This window comes from Vicugna pacos, chromosome 3 (genome assembly GCF_048564905.1).
Source record: "Vicugna pacos chromosome 3, VicPac4, whole genome shotgun sequence".
In the NCBI taxonomy this organism is placed as follows: domain Eukaryota; kingdom Metazoa; phylum Chordata; class Mammalia; order Artiodactyla; family Camelidae; genus Vicugna; species Vicugna pacos.
This window is the reverse complement of record NC_132989.1, coordinates 67,473,219-67,498,566: the sequence shown is the minus strand read 5'-3', so window position 1 is coordinate 67,498,566 and position 25,348 is coordinate 67,473,219. Positions and strand designations below refer to the sequence as shown.

At 44.7% G+C, this 25,348-nt stretch overlaps 1 protein-coding gene across 1 annotated transcript in view; it reads left to right on the top strand.

Annotated features, from left to right (window-relative positions):
• Window positions 1–25,348, top strand: part of THBS4 (thrombospondin 4) — a 41,840-nt gene that overhangs the window by 5,635 nt on the left and 10,857 nt on the right. The window contains exons 2-12 of the mRNA XM_006197608.4: window positions 372–575; window positions 11,404–11,651; window positions 13,829–13,937; window positions 14,324–14,406; window positions 14,756–14,807; window positions 15,026–15,228; window positions 16,655–16,792; window positions 19,115–19,183; window positions 21,020–21,172; window positions 24,200–24,304; window positions 25,013–25,120. Coding sequence (XP_006197670.1) covers window positions 372–575; window positions 11,404–11,651; window positions 13,829–13,937; window positions 14,324–14,406; window positions 14,756–14,807; window positions 15,026–15,228; window positions 16,655–16,792; window positions 19,115–19,183; window positions 21,020–21,172; window positions 24,200–24,304; window positions 25,013–25,120 — 1,472 coding nt within the window. The remainder of the gene's footprint in view (window positions 1–371; window positions 576–11,403; window positions 11,652–13,828; window positions 13,938–14,323; window positions 14,407–14,755; window positions 14,808–15,025; window positions 15,229–16,654; window positions 16,793–19,114; window positions 19,184–21,019; window positions 21,173–24,199; window positions 24,305–25,012; window positions 25,121–25,348) is intronic.

The following is a 25,348-nucleotide window of genomic DNA, read 5'->3' as shown; positions in this document are numbered from 1 at the left end:
ATAATGTAACTGACTGTACTTCAATTTTAAAAAAAGAGAGAGAGAGAAACAATGACTTGGATGCTCTCATCTGCTTGTCCTAGTGGGCATTTTCAGAGCCACTTCTTCAGCCAAATGCAATTCTGCGTTTACAGATTTCCTCTTCTCTTGGGGGCTGTAACCTAGTGATGAATATTGTGCTGTTTCTCTGGTTCAAATGTCCAGCCACTGTAAGAGTGATAAAGAAGACCTGGCAAGTTTGGCAATATGGAAAAACGATGACAATGTCCGTTTACTTCATAGCTTGCTATCAAATTGTCCCCCTCCAAAAAATATGTTTGCCCCAAAGTTAAATCTTTCACTAATGATCCCTTTCTCCTCCTTCTCCCCAGTCTTTGACCTTCTCCCGTCCGCCAGCCAGAGACTGAACCCAAGTGTTCTGCAGCCGATCCTGGCAGACCCCACCTTGAACGAGCTCTATGTGATCTCCACCTTCAAGCTGCAAGCTAAAAGCACAGCCACCATCTTTGGCCTTTACTCTTCAACTGACAACAGCAAATATTTTGAATTTACTGTGATGGGACGCTTAAACAAAGGTGAGCAAATTTGCAGAAATCATTTTCTTAAAAATCCTCTCTTCCTATTCCAAGATTTGGGGTCTCCTCTCCTTAGGATGGTTCCATCCACCATTCATTTCTGTTTTCAACACCAAATTCTTCTGATTATTCTTTTACTTATATAGTGAGGGTGAGCTGATACTGGGGGAAAAAATAAAGAATTGCTTGTACCCAAAATAACCTTTGACATCCTCCCTTCCTCGTGTCCTTCTGGACCCAGGAACATTAGGCCACTGTCATAGTCAGCTTGATCTGCTGTAATGAATACTGTAGGCTAGGTGACTTTTACTTCTCATAGTCCTGGGGATGGGTAAGTCCCAGATGAAGGTGCCAGCAGATTTGGTTCCTGGTAAGAGCCCAGGTCCTGGCTTGTAGACAGCCACCTTCTCACCGTGTCCTCACATGGCCTTTGTTCAGTGTGTGCCTGTGGAGAGAAAGCGGGAGCTCCGTCTTCCTATTCTTATAAGGACACTAATGCCATCACGGGGGCCCCATCCTCATGACCCCGTCTAAACCTAATTCCCTCTCAGAGTCCCACTCCTAATACCATCATGTTGGATGCTAGGGCTTTAATACATGAATTTAGGGGGCGCACATTCAGCCCAGAACAGCCACCCACACTATTCCTATGCTCCCTTGGAAGCATGTGGCTTAGCAGACCTAACTCCTGGCTCTGTAAGCTCCTTCCTGGGTTGGTGGAGACAGTACATCTCAGCGGCAGAACTAAATTGAGCAGCTCACCTTTCTGCCCGTTTTGTGCCAGTAGACGCAGGACTGTCACCTGTTTGGACCTTCCGCTGTCAGATGTTTCACTGTCAAAGTGAGTTCCTACATGTGCTAAGAAATGCCTTCCAAAGAGAAAGGTCACTGTTTTTTCATCTCCTCTTCCACCCATGCCCTGGGGACAACACCTGTTCCTGCTTACTGAGGAATGTGACAGATACACGTTCGTGCTGCCTCATGCTTTTAATAAAAAAAAAAAAAAAGACTGGCTAGATATTCCATTTTCTTCAGTTTGCTTTACAAAGTAGACACTTCGAGTGCTTCCGACTCTGAGTCTAATTGTGATTGAACACTTAAATCTGCAAGTGTTAGAAGCTCAAAGAAGTTCCTACTTCTTAGCTGTCATAGGACTACAGAGTTAAAAGCAAAAAGGAAAGGGGCGCTTTGATGTCAAGTTCCAGTATCCTCCTTCCCTCCTCCCATCTCACGCGCGAGTCTGCTTTCTCTGTCTGTTCCTCACGGGCTCTCAGGGGCTGTGGTGAAGTTTCAAATTATAGAAGGAGTCAGGGACCTGCTTTGTGATTCAGCAGATGGTTCAGCCATTCCTGCTCCCTGCGCTCCACTTTCAGCCCTGATGGGACGTAATCTCGCCTGTCTCTTGGCCTTGATTCAGACAGCCCCATCTTTCCTCCCATCTACTGAAGGAATGGCTTATCCTCCAACAAGCCAGCTACTCAGCTTGTGATCTATAAAAACCACCCTGCTTCATCTCAAGAGCAGTAGCTTCTCATTCAGCTGTCTATTTTAGATGCACTGAAAGCCTTTCCTTTTAGCTCACTCAGCTTAGTGGCTGAAAGGCCCTCTGTAGAGTGAAAAACTGCTTCTAGCCATTCACTCTCACCAGATCTCACCCTCTATTTCTAAATTGGCCATTGTGGAAAATCTGTTGCCTGGGGGAAAAAAAGCAACTTCCCCTGAGCTGATTCTTGGGGGGTTTGGGTTTTTTTTGTTGTTGGTCTTTGAGTCTAGCCTAGTTTCTTTTCTTTTGGGGGGGGGTGGTGAGGGGAGATAATTAGGTTTATTTTTTTTAATGGAGGTGATGGGGATTGAACCCAGGACCTTGTGCATGCTAAGCATGTGCTCTACCACTCCGCTCTCCCCTACCCCTTGAGCTGATTCTTTGTGTTCACTCTGGATAGGCCGGGGTAGTGCCGGCCACGTGGGCAGGTAGATGGGTGGGTAAGGGGGTTGTTGGTGTATTTCTTTTGAAGAATCACCAGTCATTGGAGTCAGCTATGAATACCAGCTGATCTCCACGTCAGAGGGGAAGGACGGGGAAAGGATTGTGAACACCTCTCTACCCGCCAACCTACTAGGAAACATAAGTAGTCTTAGGAAAAATATTTCTTAAAGGGAGTCTTAGAGAATCCAGAAATAACAATTCTCAGACAACAAAGAGGAATTTATACTTGTATTAGAGTTCGGAGAGTTGAAGAATTTGACACAGAAATTTCACTGGAGCAATAGGAAAAAGTACAGATTTGCCATCACTGGTGAGTCTGAAAGTTCTTTTAAAAAAAAAGGAGCAGCAGCCCATTCTGACTGGAACAAGAAAGGGTGGTCGCTGGGTCCTCCAGGTCCAAGGAAAAGGCGTGGCATGTGGTTGTGGCTCCTCACTGACGTGTTCAGTGGTGGTTTGGAGCTGCACCCCACAGGCCTACATGCCTTGTGGTTGCCCAGCCTTGAATCTGAAGAAGGAGCCCAGAAACAGCAACAGAGACGTCAGCGGTTTATTGGGTAGGGGATCTTACATGTCTGAAACAAAGTCCTGGAGGGACACCCCACCCCGGCAGGCAGGACAAGGCAGCGGTCTTTCCTCTGCTAGGGAGGAGGAGGCTATCCTTTATGGGGAAATAGATGTCAGGTTGGCTCATCCGTTACCAGGGAAACCAGCAGCTGGGGCACAGCCTTCACAACCCCTCAGGTGAATGACCATCATGAGAGCAGATGTCTCCCTTTAATAAACTAGCAGGCAGAGCCGTTCTGGCCTAAGGGTTAGAACACACACTGGCTGCGGCAGGGAGCGAGCACGTTTTTGTGAGTGGGGTGCAGGTGAAGCAGGGACTGGCCCAGCAGGGGACGGACGAAGAGCAAGAGAGCAGCCCTCTTGAGTGGCCTGCCCATACATGTGGCCATGCACCCCTGCCGTGATTGTGGACGGTGGTGGGAGAATCATCTGCCTAGAATTTGAGCCCCCATCTTTATTCAAATGTCAAGGCTCAGCTGACCTCCTCTGCTGTTGCTTTGCATAGAAAAGACTGAAACAGGAGATTAAGATGTATCTCTAGTGACTTAAAATCCCGGAGTAGGAAATAGGATAGAACTTTCCGTCTATTAAAGGCCATAATTTGGGAGACGATGACTGTACAGTTTCAAAGAGCAGGATTTGGTTGTCTGGGCCCTAGATGAGCTCCTACAAGAAACTAAAGTGTGTCTCATAACAGCCACAAGGAATGAGTTTGCCACTGATCTCTTTCTACTCTCACGCTCTGCTAAGTCGGCCTACCATGGCCAACTCGTCACTGGGTCAAGGTAGGCCTGACCCCAGGATGTGTAGTGCCTTCCCATCCCAAACAGAATAAAGTGCATACACCCCTGCTGGGCATTCAGGGCTTTCCACTGCCTGACTCCCAGCCAGCCTTGACAACCTGTCCATCCTTCCAGCCACTGTGCCGCCTGTGCTTCAGCTGGGTGGACTAACTACCGTTCCCTGGGCCCACTCATGCTGTCTCCCCTTGTCTGTTCTTTTCCTCTTGCCCTTTGCTCCCCCCAGGACATGCCCTGCACCATCGCCAGATACTGAAATCACACCCCTTCTGACACCTTCCCTTCTGTGACTTTGTACCTCTAGAGGAGGCGCTGCTGTTAGTTTGCCTTGTGTGAATGACTTACAGATCTTTACTCCAGGAGGTATAAGCTCCCTTAAGGCAGGAACTGAGCATCTCTTAACTCATCTGTGTGTTTACTGCAGCCTGTAGCTCCTTTGTGCCCTGTACAAAGAAGTGACTGGTGAACAGATAGGATAGGATAAATGAAGGCTGAGAAAAGTAGCTTTGTTTAAAACAAACAAAAAAGACATACATTATTGTGGCAACTCTAAAGGTGTACGATATCTGTCACATAGTAGTTCTGGCTCAGAATCATTTTTTAAATGGATGCGTGGTGAAGATCATTTAGATGAGGTTGTAAGAGAAATACAGGTAGTATTTCTGATAGACATGCTCTATCAGACTACTAGTAAAGCAGGTGGTACGATCTTGGTAGAAATAAGCTTTCTACAGAAACCACCTGGCTTGGTAGAAGATATAGTTGATGATTTTCTTGAATCTGGCATAGAGGCAACTTTCCAGTTAGTATCCCGAGTTTGAGTTACAGTTAAAAATCTTAACAACTGTGTCACCATGAGTACAGCTCTGAATCGCTCTTAGCCTCGATTTACTATCATTAAAGTGGGAATGATAATAGCTGCTTCCCACACTGATTGCAAGAACTGACTTACATAAAGTATAACATTGCTTAGATTGTGAAGCTCAGTAAATCTCAGGTTCTTGTACTAGCTGGATAGATGGATGGATGGCTGGATGAGAGACAGACACCTCTAGTATTTAGGCAACTGTCTTCCAAAAGTGATGATTTGGTGAATTCTTGGCTTACCTTAATGAAGCTTCCTCTTTCAGAAAAAGCATAAGAAGACTGCTTCTTTAGTCTTAAAAAAAAAAAATCTGGGGGGTGGGATTAGGTTTATTTATTTATTTTTAATGGAGGTACCTCGGATTGAACCCAGGACCTGATGCATACATGGCATGCACTCTACCACTGAGCTATACCCACCTACCTTGCATCTTTAGTCTTGATTTGATAGCCACGTGGAAACAACTTGGTGCTGTGGAAATGAAGGGAACCCCAAGAATTAGCAGGAATTCTGGAGAATAGAATAGAGCCAGTCAAGCCTATGATAGGAGATGTCAAATAGTTCAGAGTAGTTGTTCTGAAGCCTGCAGGTTAAAAAGAGATACAGCTTGAGAGGGACGGAGGAGTTTAAAGACTAGAATTCTGAACCAAATAATGAAGGGGAAAAAATGAGATGCCTCAAACACTAATAATAATATATGTGTTTATGGAGCCCTTACAAGGAACCAGGGCTGTGCTAAAGGCTTAACACTCATTTTCCTTTCAAACTTTCACAGTATTCTTAAGAGGTACCCTTGAACAAGCTCAGTTATAAAGTGGTCATATGCAGAAAGTGGAAAGAATTTTAGTAAACTTTCAGACAAGCCCCCAGAGGGTTGTGTTATTATTCACACATTTTGGAATTGCCTGGAAAAGAAAGCTAGGATTATTTGAAGACAAATGGGTTTACTAAAAATAAATCATGATGCACTTTTTAATGACTTTAATGAAGTCACCCATTATACCTTTCTGAATATTTTTTTTTAAAAAGTGAACTAGATAAATAGTACTGTTAGGGGTTGGTAAATTGCCTTAGAGCAAAATACCTGGTGGTTTCCTACAAGGCTCTACCCCAGGCATTGAACTTTTCAATATATACGTGACTTAGGTGAAAACATAGACAATATTTTATTATGTTTGCAATTGGCACAAAGCTGGAAAAGACAGTTGAATATGTCAGATGCCATCATCAAGATTTACAAGATCCTACCAGGCTGACACAATATGTCACAATCAGATGAAATTTAACAACAATAAATGTCAACCCATCCTCTAGGAGTGGAAAGTAAATTGCAGACATAGAGAATGTGGGAGACCCTATCCTAAATGCTCTAGTCAACAACATGAAGAACCAGCCAGTGTTGAGCTCAGTGCCTGACACTTAGTTGCTCAAAAATGTTTGTTGAATGAATGAATGAACAGATATACGGATGCAACTTTTTAAAAAAGCTTCATAAACTTTAAGCTTCATACATTTTAGGCTTCATTAATATGTGCATGTGGACAGATTAAGGGAGCTAACAGTCCCAATGTACTCTTAATTGTCCCGCCACATCTTAGAGTACTGTGTCTGGTTGTGGACGTGTTTCCCAGGGACCCTGTCAAGTCAGAGATTACCTTGGGAGTCACCAAACCAGCACCCCTCTGGTTCCCTTTTTTTTTTTAACCACGTCAAAAGTCAAAAAGTTAAAAGGAACTGGAGAAATAAAGGAGTCAGAAGACATAGAGAGATGAAAGTTGCCTTAAAATATTTGAAGAATATCATTTTGATTGAGGATAAGATTATTTCTGTCTGTAATTCTGAAGAGTAAAATTAGGACACACTGGTAGAAGTCAGAGGAAATAGATTTTGGCCCTGAATTAGGAAAATCTTGGGGAGCAATCCAAAAGTGAAATGGATTTTTCTGCAAAGTAATGAGTTCTTTGTTACTGGAAATGGGCTGGTAGAGGCTGCACTTTTATTGAAGGGATTTGTGAGGGGAGAGATTAAGCTGGATGACTTATATAATGCTGGTACTCTGTGGCTCTACTAAGGCTAGAGAGCGTTCCATGGACGTTTAAGAAATTGCTTTGCAACTCTCTCCTGTGCCATGACCTTGGGATTCCGTGTGTACTTACAGCTCTGTCGCCTACCAGATAGTTGTGTACAGTGATGCCTCATAACTTATCAAAACATGAAGCCCTTTGCAGGTGTTAAGTGTTTAATTGCTGCGCTTCCTTTCACTGGGTGTTTTCTTTGCTCCATGTGTGCATGTGTTTGTGCGTGTGTGTTTTCTGTAAATTTTACATTGGTTTAAATGACTGTAAGAAAATTTCAAAACACACAGACTGCATTTGCCACACCTGGGAGTCACCTAGATTACTTAGAGGAAAAGCAGTTTGATGATTTACCTTTTATGTGTATTTCCAAAGCACTAAAGTTACAAAGACCTGGCGTATAGAGCATGAAGATGAGTGAAGACAAAGAAGAACGTCCCTCACAGGGGACATTACTGGCAAGAAGGCTTTTTTTTTAATGTACAGTTATTTACGAAGGGGAGGAAAGGTTGACAGCAGTGGCTTTCATCATATAGTTAAAAGTGCCAAAGAGCAAAACCATTTGCCAAGCAAAGCAGAAAGCCCCGGACGATGTTTCTGAGTTTGCTGCCTGCAGGCCGGGTTTCTCTGAACTCCTTTGCCCAAGCAGACAAAATATTATCATTTCCAGTTCTTTGGAGCTGGCACCCTGCTTCATTGCTTCGACATTCAACACATCATCATATTTCTGACTACCCAGTCCACTTTTCAAAAAGCACCTTTTGAAAATTCTTTCCCAAGATAGCAGTATTTCACATCTTCACTGCTTGGGTTTGCTGCCTCATCTCCTACCCGTCATGGAGATGGCATTTAGTCAGGCAAGGCTACGTGCTTCCTGTCAGGCTGGTCCCCAGGCATGGAAATGTAGCCATAAAAACAGGCTCCAAATTCTCAAGTACACGAAGATAGTAATTTGGAAGGAAAGGATTTATATAAAGAAACCAAGTGAAACTGCTCCCCACATTTTTAAAAGATTGTGGATTTTAAAAAATCAGAATGTTGAGGGGCAGAATATAGCTCAGTGGTAGAGTGCCTGCTTAGCATGCACAAGGTCCTGGGTTCAATCCCTAGTGCTTCCATTACGTAAATAAATAAACAAACCTAATTACCCCCACCAAAAAGTTTTTAAATACATTTTTTTAAATAACTAGAGTTTAAAAATATTTTAAAAAATAAAAAATCAGAGTGAACACATGAATATTTTATCCATTTTTTTCATTCAATAAATAGTTGTATTTGCTGTTCTCAGAGGCTCTGGCATATGGGAAAACTAGGAAGAAATAGATTCCTGGTCCCAAAGATTTATGTTCTAGTAGAGAAGATAAGAAATAAATGCAAATGAACATACCAATTCCCACATTTGTACAGCAGTTCATAGTTTTGCATGTTTTTATTTGACAACCACTGAAAACAAAATGAAGTAAGAAGGGCAGCTTTTATTAACTCCTTTTGATAGTTTCAGAAATGAACATGTCAGGCCCAGAGTCACATGGGTAGTAAGTATCCGAGCCATGCCTGGAATCAAGTCCCGGAGAAGTACACCTAGAAAAGCCCCGAGAAAGGGAGTGAGGCAGGTGACTTCCAGCCGTGCGGAAGAAGAAGGAAGGCTAGAGGGAGTTCGGTGCGTTTGAGCTAGATTTGGCTTCAGGTTTCTAACAATGGTGAAGTAGGAGGGAGAGCAATGGAGAAGAGAACATTCTGCACAGAAAGAAAAGGATGAGGGAGGCTGGGAAATGCTAGAGAGGAGTGACAGCGGGCTGTTAGAACAGGTGGTTCAGCTTGGCTGGTTATCAGCAGCGTGGAAGGTGGCGGGAAGGCTGAGCCAGCCCTGGGATAGACATTAATGAGGAAGCACTTGGGAGCTAGTGAAGGATTTCATTGGTTCATTGTGTGTTGCATTGAGAAGGCAATAACTTGGTCAGAGCAGTCCTATAAGAAGCTCAAGCTGTCAATCTGGAAAGATTGCACCGAAAGAGACCCCCAGCAGGAAGGTGAGTCAGGAATCTGGCAGAGGAACCCAGAGATGCAACAGAGTAGAGGCAGAAATGCCATTTGAAGACCTGCAACCTTCAGATCTCATCAGATGCGTTCTTGGTACTCACACTGCAAGAGAACCAGGTGGAAATCACCAAGCCAGCTTGTTTCAGTGAGATGTGAGCAAGAGAACTGAATGTGCCTCAGCTGAAGACGCAGAGCTGTACGCAGCCTTGTTGTCCTGTGTGCGGTGCTCACTGGGCAGTGAGGGGCAGAGGTGGGGTGGACCAGAAGACCACTCCTTCCAGCTTCCAGCTGGGCTTTTCACTCTTCCTGGGAGGGGGGAGTGACAGTCCTACTGGCTAGTATTTTCCCCTCTGTCTTGCTCCCCTCTGCTATGTGTGTGTGTTGGGCTAAGACTGGGTGAGGTGAGTTGGGAAAGGGGGATCAGAGAAAGCAAGGGAACCATGTCTGTTCTTTTCCCTCTGATGATGCTGCTTCTGGAGAAAGTCAGCGAAACTCCCTGGCTGCAGACTCCTGGCATCAGAGCTTTAGGCTGTTTTCCTAGACTCAGTGTGACTGATGTGAAGGTGTTGAGTTTTCTGAGCAGGTGCCTGTCTACCCTCTGGGATAGTCTTACTGCTCTGAAGATAAAATAAATACAGAAGCACTGAAGTAAGGAATTCACAATACAAATGAAAAATGGAAGCCATAAGAGAAATGAGAATTACTGGATCAGGTGTGAAGCATGGTAAATGTCAAAGCACTTGGTAATTTTTCTGTAACAGACGTTGGGAAGATGGAAGTTTCCATAATTCTTTTCCTTTTTTTCCTCCTGCTGTTGTCACAAGATCTAAGAGCATGAGGACTCTGTCATTTCAGTGTTGCACTGAACACAAAGCAAGGCAGAAGTATAGCATACCCTTAAATAACAGCTGATCACAAGAGTCGGTTTTGCTGCCTGCGGTAGATGTTGAATTGCTCTAAACACTCTCTAAACTTTCTAATTTATATGCGAAAAGGTTTCAATGCAATCGTTTAATTATTCATTGGAAGTTCATATTCACAACCTTTAATGTGCACCTGTTGGGTGTAAAGCACTCCACTAGGTACTATGTATAAAATTAAACTTAGCAAGTCACTTATGAAAGTAAATCATGGCCCACAGGCCCTGGAAGGCCTGCTAAAAGCAGGCAAGAAGCCCATGAAAATAGGTTTCCTTTGAATTCCGCAGAAATCTCAGTCTGGGGAGAAAAACCAAGGGTATTTGTTTGAAGCTGCTGTGTGTATCCTCTTAAACTGTTACTGAGGAACAGAGGTTATGGCCGTAGCGAAAGTAAGGTCCTGCGTATGTGTGTCTGTGACCTGATTGAAGTCTGGTGGACCAGGTGCTGTTTTCGTTGGCCTCTTAAAAACTCCAGAGACGTGCAAAGCTCTTTTTAAAAAGGAAAGAAATAGACGTTTTAAAAACTTGAAATAGCGCATATGTTTGGGCTCAACTTTCCCCCCCTGTTGGGTACCCCATGCCTCCAATTTCCAGCCATGTAGTTACTATTATAAATTCTCAACAATATTCAATAAAGGGGTAAAACTCCTGTTGTATCCCATACTTAAAATACCTCAAGAATTTCTACTCGCATCTGCTTGCTTTCTCTTCATACCACATTTATTTAAGTCTTACCAATCCTTTCCTCCCGGAAGCGTCGTGTTGTACTACAGTCATAGAAGGGCCGTCTAGCCAGTCTGTCTTCCAGGTCTTACGAATTCTTTTTTTCAGAATGAAACTATACTGATTCATAACCTTTTTTCCATTCAACAAAATACTGGGAGCGTCTTTTTTGTTTAAGACAGTGGATCTCCCACCGACTCCCTCCTTTGCAACCATGTGTACCTCTGGTTTTCTGACTGAGCTTTGTTATAACAAAGTCCGACAGTGAGTTGCTGAGGGCCGATATGACAGATGACACTCGACTCACCATATGTGTACAAAGGCCTCGGCGTGTCTACCATGCTTTTAATCGTAGAATAAACCGCACTGTTTCAGTCTAGTCTTGTCACTTGCTACATCCTTGAGCAAGTTCCTTTGCTTCCCTGAGCTTCACGTTCCTCGCGCGTCGTCGTTGCAGTGAGTGAGGGCAGCACCCAGCCCCCTAGGAGTGCTCGGTAGATGTTCGGTGAACTAATGAATTTGTGTCGTCGGGAGCTTGCTTGGACGTTAGCTGACTTGGCGGGTTCTGCTCGGTCATTGTACTTATCACTGTCTGGAATTATATCATTTTATTTTCACATTTAGTACTTATTGTCTGTCTTTTCATGAGGACAAAACATCCTCAGTGACCGAGTGGGTTGGCAGTGCCCAGAGCAATGCCTGGCACACGAGACGTTGAGCATTTCTGATCATGACTTGCTTGCATTTTTTTTCCCACTGACCCAGCCTTGTCATTGTCACCTGGAGGCTGTTCAGCACAGCATCACCCCCGTCCCCCTTAGCCCATCATTCACTGGTCTGTGTGCTTGGTTCCAGCCATCCTCCGTTACCTGAAGAACGATGGGAAGATACATTTGGTGGTTTTCAACAACCTGCAGCTGGCTGATGGCAGGCGGCACAGGGTCCTCCTGAGACTGACCAACCTGCACCGAGGGGCCGGCTCTGTAGAGCTCTACGTGGACTGCTCGCAGGTGGACGCCATTCAGAACCTCCCCAGGGCCTTTTCTGGCCTCTCCCAGAGTCCGGGGTCTGTTGAACTGAGGACTTTCCAGAGGAGGGCACAGGTAGGAACCCACAAACCATCCTCCGCAGTGGAAAGCTGGCTTGCTGAGGCTCAGGGAAGGCAGAGGATGGGCTGAGGTCGAGAGTGGGTCTAATTCTGGCTGCATATTAGAATCAATCACTATGGGACTTGAAAAACTGATAGTAGAGGGCCCACCCTCAAGACGGATTAAACCAGAATCTACAGGGATGATGCCTAGGCATTAGTGTTCTTCAAAATACTGATTCTAACGTGAAGTCAAAATTGAGCGCTGCTGCTTTAGACGATAAGTGGATCGTTTGGGGATATAATGGTAAAGCTGGAAAGGAATAGCAAAGATTTTTAAACTATCTTAGGGCAATAGGATGATCTATTTTTAATCTTTCTCTAATGTTGCTATTTATTATTTTTTAATGAAAGTGGAAAAGAATGACTGGAAATTGGCCAGCACCAGGAACCGTATTTTTCACAGGTCCCTCTAGAACATCCCTGCTGACAAAAAGGACCTTACGGCCAGCTGAGTTCCATGAGGCCTTAAAAGTCTAATCACCTCTGTTTTCTGTTTATGCCATGTTGATGGTATTTTTTTCATTACATCATTGCACCTACTGTAGAAATTGCCACACGTATTTCTTTTAGAATTTTGTGATAGGAAATACTTTGTTTCTAAGAAATAAGTAGCATTCTTTCTTTTCTATTAATCATTACTGTAACTGGTTATAGTTCCTGAATTTCATCTGATGTGGAAGTGAGTGCCAAAATCAGTCACTATATTCATCTTTTCTGCCTCATACTGTTGTCTTCTGTATCTCAGTCAGCATTTTCCATTTCTGTTTCATTATTGTATGTGTTTTAACTAAATTATATGTGCTTTTACCAAGTTGTTCTGACCCCTTTGTACAAAGAAGCAGAGTGTAAATGGTAATTTCCATGACAACCAGGAATGCTGAGAAGTTTTAGATAATAATATAAAAACTATGAATCTGATACTAGACTTTGTGCCTGAAAAATAGGGAGCATTTTCAAGCAGAAATTTCAAGATAGGTAAAATCCAAGTTTGGAGAGAGGGAGAAAGAGATGTATATGTATTTAGTGTGGACTTACATATAGAGAAAAAATGATGGAGAGAGATGCTAAATTTCATTTCTGAATCCCCAAAGTAGCCCGAATAATCAGAATGACAGAAATCGTGTCACTGGCCATTTCAGAAATTAGTATCCACCACCCAGTAAGTCAGAGCCGGGAGTCAGCCATGACAAGATTATCGGAAATGGATGGAACTTTTTGCAATTTTCTTCAGAATTTCTACCTCCTTTGACTATCAACATGACCACAGTGCCCTATCTTCTGTTCACCTTCTCAGTCAGTCAGTCAGTCAATTAACAGGCCATTCTAGGCATTAGGGTCACCGCAGTGGGCAAAACCATTATGGCCCAGCCTCCAAAGAGTTTACGGTCTGCTTCCAACACGGTCTCTGTGATGTAGCAGGGGCTGCGTGCATCTTAATTTAGCGGAATTGAAAATCAGAAAAAAAGTTCCTCTGAAATTACTTAGCATGCTCATTTCTAAACTAAGGATGATAACTTTATGTCGACAGTTAACATAAACTTTTTCCATCATATATGTATAAAATAATGGGTACAAGTAAAAACTACAAAATAAAGGTGAGGAAATTGACCTCCTGGCTAACAATGAATGATTGATACCAACCAGTAATGTGAAAATACATGAAATTTATATCCTAGAGTCCACTGTTTATTCATTCTCATAATCCAAGGAAACAAGGGACTTTCTGAAAACCTGGAGCCAAGACGCCCTAAAAACAATAAGTGTTTAAAATTGAGATCAGTATCTTATTCATTACAGTCAGAACTCCATAAACAGACAATTCTTAAGAGGCCCCGGCCACAAAATAACTTATTTACCATGAAGGAAAACAGCCTTTTCTCTTAGTCACCTTGAACTCTCAGGCCTCATTCGATGCCAGCATTTTTCTAGGCTCCTGGCTACTTCTGTATTTGCTTCAGTCAAAAGGATAGGGCTGACAGTCTTCAGGAAAAATGCAAACCCACAAAATTATGTAAGACGTCAGGGCCCAAGTATACAGGCCTCCTTGGTTATGAAAATTGTGTGCGTCTGCAAGCTCATTGGCTTTTGAATGGCATCAGCAATGTGTGGTATGAATCTCATTTCTTCCAGGACTCCTTGGAAGAGCTGAAGCTGGTGGTGAGAGGCTCACTGTTCCAGGTGGCCAGCCTGCAGGACTGCTTCCTGCAGCAGAGTGAGCCACTGGCCGCCACAGGCACAGGTGTGGGCTCTCGGGCTGTTTGCGCCCCTCCGTCAACACAGACAAACCCCCAGGCCCCTGGATGAGCTGGGTCCCCTCATCGAAAGGGGGGCTGTTAGAGCAGTCCCACAGGACTTATCTACAGAAACCAGGCTCTTGTGCCAAAGTCGAGGGCAAGAAATATTTTTCCTGCACTTTTATTTTTATAACTCATAGGAATTTGGACTAACTCGTCAGGGGCATGATCGTCATTATTTTTGGGGGTGAATTAGATGAATGACCTCAAGGTAAATTCCTATACCCGAGGTTTTTGTCATGCTGATTCTCTGGGAAATCATTTGTTTTTGAGTCGCCATAGAAATGGTTGTGATTGGCTGAATGCTCCTTACCTTCTGCTATTCCTACAGGAGACTTTAATCGGCAGTTCTTGGGGCAAATGTCACAACTAAACCAGCTACTGGGAGAAGTGAAGGATCTTCTGAGACAGCAGGTAACAAGCAAGACACACAGTCCAGAAAGCCCCAGTCTTAAGAGAAGCTCTCTGTTGGAGCTCGTGGACTGCAGGCCCGCAGAGGCAGGGAGGCGGACCTGGGGCCAGACCTCGGGTGGCCCCACGCAGCCCGCTGCCCCGGGGCTCTGCTAGAAGGGCTCTGCAAAGGGGGGACTGGCATGTAATACACGCACCAGAGCTCCAAGCGGAGTGGGAGCCACCAAGGGCTACTTCAGCACTCCTTTGAGAAATGTTTAATAGCTTGCTACACATGGATTCTTCCATCCCTGGATTATACATCAGGTACTCCTTCTCCAGCTTTTTTTTTTCCCCCTTCCCATTTCTAAAGGTCAAGGAAACATCATTTTTGCGAAACACCATAGCCGAATGCCAGGCTTGTGGTAAGTGCTTTTCTAGTAACTGGAGCGTTCTGAGTTGGACCAGCAGAAGCCAACTGATGAAGGGCCTGGGTGGGTGAGGCTCTGTTGGCTGTGGTTTCTGGAGGTTTGGCACAGAGATGGAGGGAAGGGAAAAGAAGTTCATTGGGAAACTAAACTTCATTCTGTATCAGCTCTTTTCCTGGCGGTGAATAAACCTGTGGGTGGTTGTTTTTCTCTAGGTCCTCTCAGCTTTCAGTCTCCGACACCAAACACCTTGGTGCCCCCCGCACCCCCGGCATCCCCGACACCCCCGGTGCGCCGGTGTGATTCCAACCCGTGTTTCCGCGGCGTCCGCTGTACTGACACCAGAGATGGCTTTCAGTGCGGGCCCTGCCCTGAGGGCTACGCAGGGAATGGAGTCACCTGTTCCGATGTTGATGAGGTACAGTTGAGCTAGGTGAGGTGGGCTCCCTCGGTGCCTTGCACACCCTACCGCTTACGGAAAAAGGAGCCAGGTCTGTGACCAACGGATGATCTGGGCTGTCCTCCAGGCTCCATAAGAACTGCTCCCTCAGGAAGCCTAAGATACGGTGCATAGTGAGAAGGAGGAGGCAGGACACTTGGTCATGGCCATGTTCATGATACCTCCTCTCTGCGTTTCCCACTCTTTTGGTTCCTGCTGCTACGGTGCTGATATTTCAGCCTTCAACACTAACAATGATTATTTCTCTTAAGCAGGCTCTGTTACCATTGTGATTTTGCCACACAGTTGCAAATAATGGGAGGGGAAAGATCTGTGTAAGGGTGTATTTCAGGGCTTGCAACTGATTTCTCCAGGCTTCCTTAAATAGGGGAGCAGAGAGGAATTTCAAACCATCAGGACCTTTTGAGGTGGCCCTGTGGCCTGTGGTAACCAAAGGTGCCCAGAGATGGAGCCAGGAAGACACACACAGCGAATACAGGCTGTTTGGCCGGCCGACCAAGCCTCTGAAGGAGACTGTTTCAGGACCACGGTTAGCCAGTCACTACTCCAGCCCCAAAGCAGTGTTCACAGTATGTGGCAAGGCTGCCCCCAGAATGTGCCTTTCCCCTCCCATCAGGCCAGAGGAGAGCTGGAGGAGCTTAGTTCATCACATGCATCGAAGCTGCAGGCTTGAGGTGGCTCATTAGCTCAGCAGGTAGTGAGCAGTCCCAGGGGCCTCCAGTACGCCCTCGATGGGAGAAACATCTGCACATGTTTCTCAGAACTGCATCTGGTTTTTATCTGTGAGCTGGAATTTTCCTCCATTTGAAAGGGCAGGAAGTGGTCATGTTTTTTACATTAGTTGAAGTGGTAAGGAAAAAAAAAATCAGAATGAATCTCCGGGACTCTGAGAGCCTTGGAACGGCAATGGACTTGATAGGGCGTGAAGGCGGACACAGATCCTGGCCGAGCCCATCCTACTGAAGAAACAGTTGTCCTGGCTTTGTCTTGTCAAGGTCTTTTTGTTTGAATAGTTGGTTTGATGATGCCCTTGGACTCAGATAAGAGCCAGCTGACAAGTGGTCCAGGAGCACCGTCCTCTTACAGAAATTTTCACCTCCCAAGGAATTTATACTGGGAGTGGGCTGGTTGACATGACGGACCCTTTGCACTTGGCTGTGCGTTACTCTGTAATACAGCAAAGCCCACAACAAGGCAACCCCCGGACAGTGAGGGGCAGGGAGTCCACAGGGAACTGTGAAATTGGAAGCCTTTATTTCCTTTTATCACTTCGACCACCAAAAAGTGGATAGTTGAATGAGTAAACAAGCATGTGCAAAGAGACGAATGAAAGTTTGAGAGTATTTCTCATGTGGCTAAAGACAAGACTTTTGTTTCTCTCTAGTGCAAATACCATCCCTGCTACCCGGGCGTGCGCTGCGTGAACCTGGCTCCCGGCTTCAGATGTGACTCCTGCCCGGTGGGCTTCACAGGGCCCACGGTGCAGGGGGTGGGGATCAGTTTTGCCAAGACAAACAAGCAGGTGAGCTGAAGTTAGAGTCTTTTAATCTTTAATTCTCAACTGAAAACCTTTGGTTGGTTCCTACCTCTTTCCATATGACCCTTTGCTCCTTGAGCCACCAATGCCATCTGGAGTGTCATGTGTATGTGGGCACGTTAGGAAGTTTTCTAGCTCATTTCTGAATATTTATGTTCATCGTCGCTGGTGGGAGGAAGCTAGTAAGTTGGGATAATTGAGTATCCTTAGAATTACAGTGAATGGGGTGCTGATGCTGAACACATGGGGTGATTTCAGGCTTATTTTCTTGGTAGCCATTTGAACATTTTGTCCCACAGAACGACTTGAGAACAGGCGAAACAAATACAAGCTTTGAAAAATTAGGTCATTTTTATAGAGTCAGTGTTGCTGATCAGAAGCTGTTACAGAGATGAGAGGATTTCAAGAGTAGAAATAATCCCCCGAGGAAAACCCCCTTTCTTCTTACATAAGCTGTAAATTGCCATAAAGCACTTGCGCACTTCATGACAGTCTCCGTTTATTTCCAAATGTTCTACTAGATCTTGGTCATTATTTAACTGCCTGACTGTGAAATTCTTTTTGATGTTTTCAGCCCTCAAAAATGGTCGGTCTATAAATATATTTTACTACCTTAGGGAAATTATTAGCTTTGAAGAATGGCAGGGTTCATTATCTCCTAGCTGCCTATCACAGGATTCTAGGGGGCACCCTTTTTTAGACTAGATAAAGGAAGCAAGCTAGACACATGGGAGTGACAAGAAGCCATTTGAGTAATGACCTCAAGTTTTTCTTCCCCTTCTCTAAAGACAAAATCTCCAAGACTAAACCAAGGAAACTAGACAGAACGAAATAGAAGGTGCTTTAGTGGGTTTCTAGCGATGTGGTAGACAGAACTCAAGTAGAAGTGAGCCAACTTGCAGAAATTTAACAAGTGTTAGTGCATCACCAGTATCAAAAGAAATAAAAGGAAATGTGCAGGTTCTGGAAACCAAGAGGGAGCTCAGAGTCAGAGCTGTGGGTGGAAGCTGATGCCATGGCAGCTCATGGGAGGTGGGAGCTGGTTGTAAGTCCTCCAAGTGGGGAACTGGGGTTCCAGCACTAGTGGGAATAGCAGGTGTAGTCTTGAACCTTTAGAAAGACCTAACACCCCTGAAGAAACCAGGAGCCTCAAAGAGCTACCACTCATTACAAGGAGATGAGAAAACTTTTCTACCCCCCAAATCAACAGGAAGCTTGATGTCAGCTTTGGGCATGGTTTGATGAAAATGAAAATTGCCCACAACAAAGCAAAGCTCCAAGCTTGTACAAAATACAGTCAGGAGCTCCAAATCTATCTTCCATATAGAATGCACGGTGTATTCCATGTACAAGCCAAAAAATTGATGTAAAAACCAGCCCTGGAGCAGTAAAATCCCCAAATCCCCAGGGCCCCAGCTAATGTCAAAGCCAAATCACTTTGTAAAGAGACTCCGCAGTTCAGGCCAGTGGGATGCCCACAGCAAAAGTGGGGCCACCAAGGATGTGCTCATTAAAAAAAAAAAACAAACAACTTCTATGAAGAAGCTACCATGAGGAAACATGACAATATAAAGTAATAGGGCAATGTGGGGAAAAAAAAAAAAAACAGGCAGGTTTGAAAAACAGCCAGTAAAGTTTATTCAATGAAAAATATAACCATTGACATTAAAAATTTAATAGATGGGCAAGACAGCTAGCAGAGAATTTATAAATTGGAAGGTGGATCTAAGAAATCATCCAGAATGCAGCACAGAGAAATAAAGATACGGAAAACAGGGACGAGAGGTTGAGTCAAAAGAAAAGATTGAGAAAATACAGTATTTTAAAATTATAGTTACAAAGAAAGAATGGAAAGAATGGGGGGGAGGGTACAGCTCAGTGGTAGAGCGTGAGCTTAGCATGCACACGGTCCTGCATTCAATCCCCAGGACCTCCTTTAAAAAAAAAAATAGCAGAGGGAAGCCAAGGATTTTTCAGAATTGAAGAAAGATGGGAACCGTCAGATAGAAGAAGTGCATCAAGTTCCAAGCAAGATAAAGAAGAACCTTCCTCACTAAAAGGTTGTGGAAAAGATTAATCATGTAAGTTGTCTTTTCTGAACAACTTTAAATACCAGGTCATCAACTATCACTTGAAAGTAGGTTGAGTACAGACTGGTACAAACACAGGGAGATGGTGAATGTGATGCTCTGATCCCCATCCTAACTGAAATTCCGTGTCATCACTTTGCACAAGATAGCAAAACAAAGCAAAATTTCTTTGCATTTCTACTTAAACAGAGTGTCTTTTTAAACGTTTCTGCGCTAGGTCTGCACTGATATTGATGAGTGTCGAAATGGAGCATGTGTTCTCAATTCTATCTGTATCAACACTTTGGTAAGTATTTTTCATGGCTCTTGTTTTCAAAGACCAGTTACTAAAAGAAGTGCATGTTTGTAAATCATAACCCCCAAATACACAGAGAACATATGGGCATAATATATTTGATTAGCAAATGAGGATAAAAGTTTGTGCTGAAAACAATTTTTAACATGAGTAATTTCTTAAGTAATTTTTAATATAAGAATAATTTTATAAATGCCAAATTTGTTCTTTATCTTCCACCAAAGTGGCAGTATTGGGCTTTTAGATGAATATTTAGTGAATAAAATATTATCATTCTTGTATTTTTTAATTTGAAGAGCTTCTTGGGGGAGGATATAGCTCAAGTGGTAGAGCGTATGTTAGTATGTTAGCATGCACAAGGTCCTGGGCCCAATCCCCAGTACCTCCACTAAAAATAAATAAATGAACCTAACTACTTCCAACCCTGAAAAAAATATTGAAGAGCTTCTTAGTGTGTATTAATAGTTCAGTATTCCAGAATATGCATTTTATTGGTAACAACATAATTCCCAAATGGTATTTATCATTTTCATAGAAGTTTTCAAAGTCATTTGTATTAAATTAAAATGCTTAGCACTTGGGTGGGATGAGGTCTAAAATTTAACCATTCAGATATGGGTTTTATTTCTGCACGTTCCTGTTGACTGTTTCCCAGATGGTAGGTGTAGCCCAGTCGACTGTCTGTGGAAGATGCTCTGATTCTCTATAGGACTGCTTCTCACTTGCTATATGTTCCTGGGAAAGGTTTTTAATTTTCATCCTCACAACAACCTTGTCAATAGGCACAATTATTATCCCCATTTTACAGCTGAAGAAACTGAGGCACAGGAGAGTTCAGTAATTAGGCTAAAGCCGCACATCTCATAAGATGTCCAGTCTGGCTGCAGATCCCTTTTTTGTGTCCGCAACGCTGTACTGCCGAGGAATACACCGGGACTTACTGCTTTTTAGATTTTTACTGGGACGAAGCTAGTCTGCAGAAATAGATTTGCAAGACACTGATATGAAGGGAATAACTAAAGCCCCCATAGGGAGGAGAAATGTCGACAGTGAAACTGTCTAGAAAGCAGAACTCCAGACAACCTCAAAAGTGAAGAAGCAGGCAAAGGAAAAAGATCACAGGAACAAAGGAAAGGAGAGGACTGACCAGAGTGGGTGGCCCAGTGAGGCCGACAGATCCAGAAAGATCACTGAGGGGGCATCCTTTGGACTTGGGGATAAAGGGGTAGTTAGTAACTGAAATCATTGGATTGTGTGCCTTACATGGGTTTCTTTCATGATACGTAAATTCTATCTCAGTAAAACTAACTTGAAAAAAAGTCAGGCTTGTCCTGAAAGTGCCATTGCAATGGAGCTGATAGCTCATTTGCCAGGTTTCTGCCACAGCAGAATTTCAGGGCAAGGCCACTGACATTTCTCTGTACCTTTGTCACTTTAAAAAAAAAACATAACTTTCTAACTTGCTCTTTAATCAAACCACTGTCCCTTGTCCCCAGAGTGAATTCTCTCACTCCACCTCCCAGGACTTCATTGGAGCCTTCAGCCCTCCACAGTGCAGTGGGCAAGTCAAAGTGATGCTGGCTTGCCCAGCAGCCTTCTTCTGCCTTCGGTTCTATTCCTGCATGCCTCTGTGGACTGCTGCAGCTTCCAGCCTGGTGGTGTCTTCCCCAGTATTCACACGATCTCATAAGACGTAGGGAAGCACAGGCAGGCAGGGGGCTCACTTCATCCTGGCCTCGTCGAGTACATATAAAAATACATACAGTCACAGTACCTTTGCTCACAGGTCTGAGCTCCTGGCTCACTGTCTCGCTTTGCTCCCTGCAGGGATCTTATCGCTGTGGGCCTTGTAAACCAGGATACATCGGGGATCAGATGAGGGGATGCAAAATGGAAAGAAACTGCAGAAACCCAGAACTGAACCCTTGCAGTGTGAATGCACAGTGCATCGAGGAGAGGCAGGGGGATGTGATGTGCGTGGTGAGTCACTTGTTACTTGCTTTGTCATTTTCTCTCTCCGTTTGAAACACCAACCCTCTCCAGTTTCTACTTGCATCAGAGTAAAAATACCCAACAATGAAAACATTTCCATCAAAATAAACAAAGGATGTAGTGGAAGTCAACTGAGTTTGTAGGGAGCAATCTGAAGGCCCCCTAACCATCGGCTGCCTTTTCTCTCCCACTTGGCTGAGGGTTGACCCCATCCCCTCGGGGGCCTCAGGGTGGAGTCCCCCATGGAGCCCCAGCTCCCAAGCACCCTCTGTGAGCAGCTGGAGGGGAAAGAGCCTCCTCCCCTCCCTTCCTGCCGCTGCCCTAGCTCATTGTTGGTATCAGCACACTGCTGCCATTTCTAACTGTCCTCACCCTGAAGATGTCCAGTTTCACAATCTGGCTTAATACTCCCGGAGGTGAGCCACAGTGATGGGTGGTGGGCTGCTGTCATAAACCCTGGCAGAAAAACCTCCTGTTTCTTGCAGTGCTTGTCCACCTGCGCCAGGTTCAGGACCAGCTCCGTGGGTGCCCACGCTCCTTCCTGTTTGGTTCCCAGGTTCTCAGCCCGGAGCCAGCCTGGGGAGGAGGAGGCCGGGAAGAGGGTGGGGCAGTTGCAGCCTCTCGTGGGTCTCTTGCCAGGCAGGTGTGTAGTGGGCCCTTGGTAAGGAAGGAGGCTCGGTCTTGGCATCCGTCCCCAAACCCCAGGCTCCAGAGTCCTCGGGGATTCTAGATACACTGCTAAATCAACCATCTTCACTGCCTCACCGCCTCCTTCCTCCCCAGGGAGCCAGGCCCTTTGGGGTCTGGTATTCACGGGTTCACAGTGATCACGCTGAGCGGCCGGATGGATGCTGGGAGACTTTCTCCCTCTTCTTTAGACCTCAAATTCAGACTTCTTTACCTTTCTGTTCGCAAAATTTCCTACAGTGAGCATATCACTTTGAAATAGGAAAATGAGAAGAATCAAAACTCAGCTAAAGAATTAACTGTAATGATGTCAGCTCTCTCCAACAATACGGATAATCCGTAACCGAGGTGCTGATGAGGGAACAAGCTGGGTCAAAGGGGGAGAAAAAAATCAACCAATTCCCTTAATTCCTGTTGACTGGACATGTTGATTACCCTCAAGAGGCAGGTGTATATCTACATTTAAATCCGCGTTTTCTGTGAACAAATTAACAGCGCCCCTGGGATGGTGGGTGATGGGGCTCTTGATATGTTTTTGAATTTGTAATAAGGTACAAGGACAGATGGTAAAGGATGAATACACTTGGTGTGAGTACTAAAATAATTTAATCTGCCAGAAAATGGCTCATTAAAAACGTATTTGTTCCTAAAGGAAATTTTTTCTTCATTCAAATGAGTCAAGGACTGTACCCCATGGCTGCACTTTCCAGGCCTTCTCAAGGCCCTGCTGAAGCAATTGAGCGGAAATGGGGGGAGTTATGGGAAGGATCGCTTTGGAATCCTGCCTTCTAAATCTCTGGTTGCAGGAGAGTGCAGACGATTGGAAACAGACTTACAAAGTCACTGGTCTTAAATCACTTTATTTTGATCAATGAGGGCAGGAAATTTAACATTTACTTGTGTCAAGTTTCTCTTCCCTTGGCCTTGACCCTGTTCCCCAGACTCTTCCCTCCCCTGCCCCTTGCTGGTTCCCTATCATTTTACAGGGCCCCCTCCCTGTGTTCCCCCTGCTGTTCTGCCTGCCCCTCCTGCAGGCACCCATCCTGCTCCTGGGCTGAGCTCCCAGGTACCAGCTCCTACCCAGGACGCCACTTACGGAAGGATTTCCTTTCTCTTGCGTTTGTCACTCATCCTAGGCCAGCGAGGATATGGAATATCAGAGGGAGAACTCTAAGTGTGCGTTAACCAAATATTAATGGCAAAAAATACTGAACTGGGACAGTCTTGAGTTCAAGTCCCAGCTCTAAGACCTTGAGCCAAGAGACTTGCCACTCTGAGCTGAGTTGACACTTTTGTAAAAGGAGATAATAAGGACCTTGCAGCAGCATCGTAAAGACTGGAGAAAATGGCTACAGAGTCTGGGATAGAATAACTGTTGTCTTAACGCCTAGTCTGCCAACAACGAAGGCTTGCTGTCGGCAGCTGGTGGTAGCAGGGAACTTGGGTAGACTTTTCTAAGAAATTAGAGAACATGCAGGCCCAGCAGTGCACTTGCAGGAACCTTAAGCTATGAATAGAGGTGAAGCACCTTGGAAGGTTCTCCCTGTGGTGGAAGCTGACCTAGAAGACCATTAGATTCAGGAATGGTAAGGAGAGTGCCACAGCGGCCACCCCACCCACCACCCACGTGTGCGTTAATTCCCACTGGGAGAAGCAGCTGGATAATCACATGGAGAACATTTTGACAATAACTCAAAATTACAAATACCCTCTGAACCAGGAATTTCACACTAAGAAACCAGTACGTGTACAGAATGACAAATGTATAGAATTATTTGTGGCAGCACTATCTGCAGGAGAAAAGGGTTTTAACGACTTGACACCCACCAGTAGAGGATGGGTTGAATTAGCTGAGGTGCATGCACACCACCTTCTGTTTGATGCATCTGTGCGCCTTCAAAGGAATGACACGATCTACAGGCAGAGAGGTGGAAGGAGCTCCAAGATAGTGTTAATTTTTTTAAATCAAGTTGCCTAGCAGTGGATATATGTGTACTACCAATGGTGCTGAAGGACAGAGAGAGAAAAAGAACGTATGTGTGTGTGCTGGTCTCTGCCCAGCATGTCTCTGACAGCTGACTGCCTGGACTCCTGAGCCAACAACCAGGACGGGGAAAGTTTTCACTCTGTCTTCCTTTGTACCTTTTGAGTTTTGAACCATTGGCCTATTCAGAGTACAACTTAATAGTTTTAAAATCCTACCCAACAAAGCTTTCTGGCTCTGGGCCCTCCCTCTGGGCATGCACACCCAGGACCAGAGCCCCTTGTCAGCCACCAGCCCCCCACCAGCCCCGGCTCCTGGGCCTCTGATGGGCTTTACCTTCACAGTGTGGAGTCGGCTGGGCTGGTGACGGCTACATCTGCGGAAAGGACGTGGACATTGACAGTTACCCTGACGAAGAACTGCCGTGCTCTGCCAGGAACTGCAAAAAGGTACGGGGAACAAGAAGGGGAAGACACACGCACACACGCACACAGGCACACAGGCACACAGATACAGGCACACATAGACTCACAGATACATATAAACACACACACATACACATAGATATACATGCATACACATACATATAAACACAACACACACACAGAGATACAGACAACACATAACTCACAGATACAGACACACAGACACACATACCCATATAAACACACATACACACACACACTCTGTAGCTTTGCTCAAATGTAGCAAAACAGCCATCACAATAAAGCCAGGCGGCCACAGTCAGTCTCAAGTTCAGAAATAGTTTTTGATTTAAGACAGATTGGGTGGGGGGGAAATGGGGAGAAGCTGGTAAAAGGGTACAAACCTTCAGTTACAAGATGAGTAAGATCTGAGTATCTAATGTAGAACATGGTGACTATCTGATAACACTGTACTGGATAATGGAAATTTGCTAAGAGAGTAGAACTGAAATGTTCTCAGCAAAAAAAAAAAAAAAGGCGGGGGGGAATAAATACGTGAGGTGATGGGTGTGTCAATTAATTCAATGGGGGGGTCCTTTCACATATATGTATATCAAATCATCACATTATGCACTTTAAATATCTTACAATTTTATTTGTCAGTTATACCTCAGTAAGCTGAAAGACAAGACAGATGTAGGTGTCTCTCTGAGCTGTGTTCCTCCGACTTAGGACAACTGCAAGTACGTGCCAAATTCTGGCCAAGAGGATGCAGATGGAGATGGCATTGGAGACGCTTGTGACAACGATGCTGATGGAGATGGGATCCTGAACGAGCAGGTAGGTGCCTGCTTTGCTGAGAGCGCCTGTGAACTGCCACATACCAGGGCTGGCGGAAGAGAGCCCGTGAAGTCAACCATTTCTATGAGTCAGCCCGAATGTTAGTTTCCATGCCTGCGCTCCCAGAGCACCGCAACACTTTATTCTAAGATTCTCATATGTTTAAAATGTAAAGTTGATAAACTTGGGCCTCCTGAGTTCTGTCATCTCCTGACAGTTGGGGGTGGA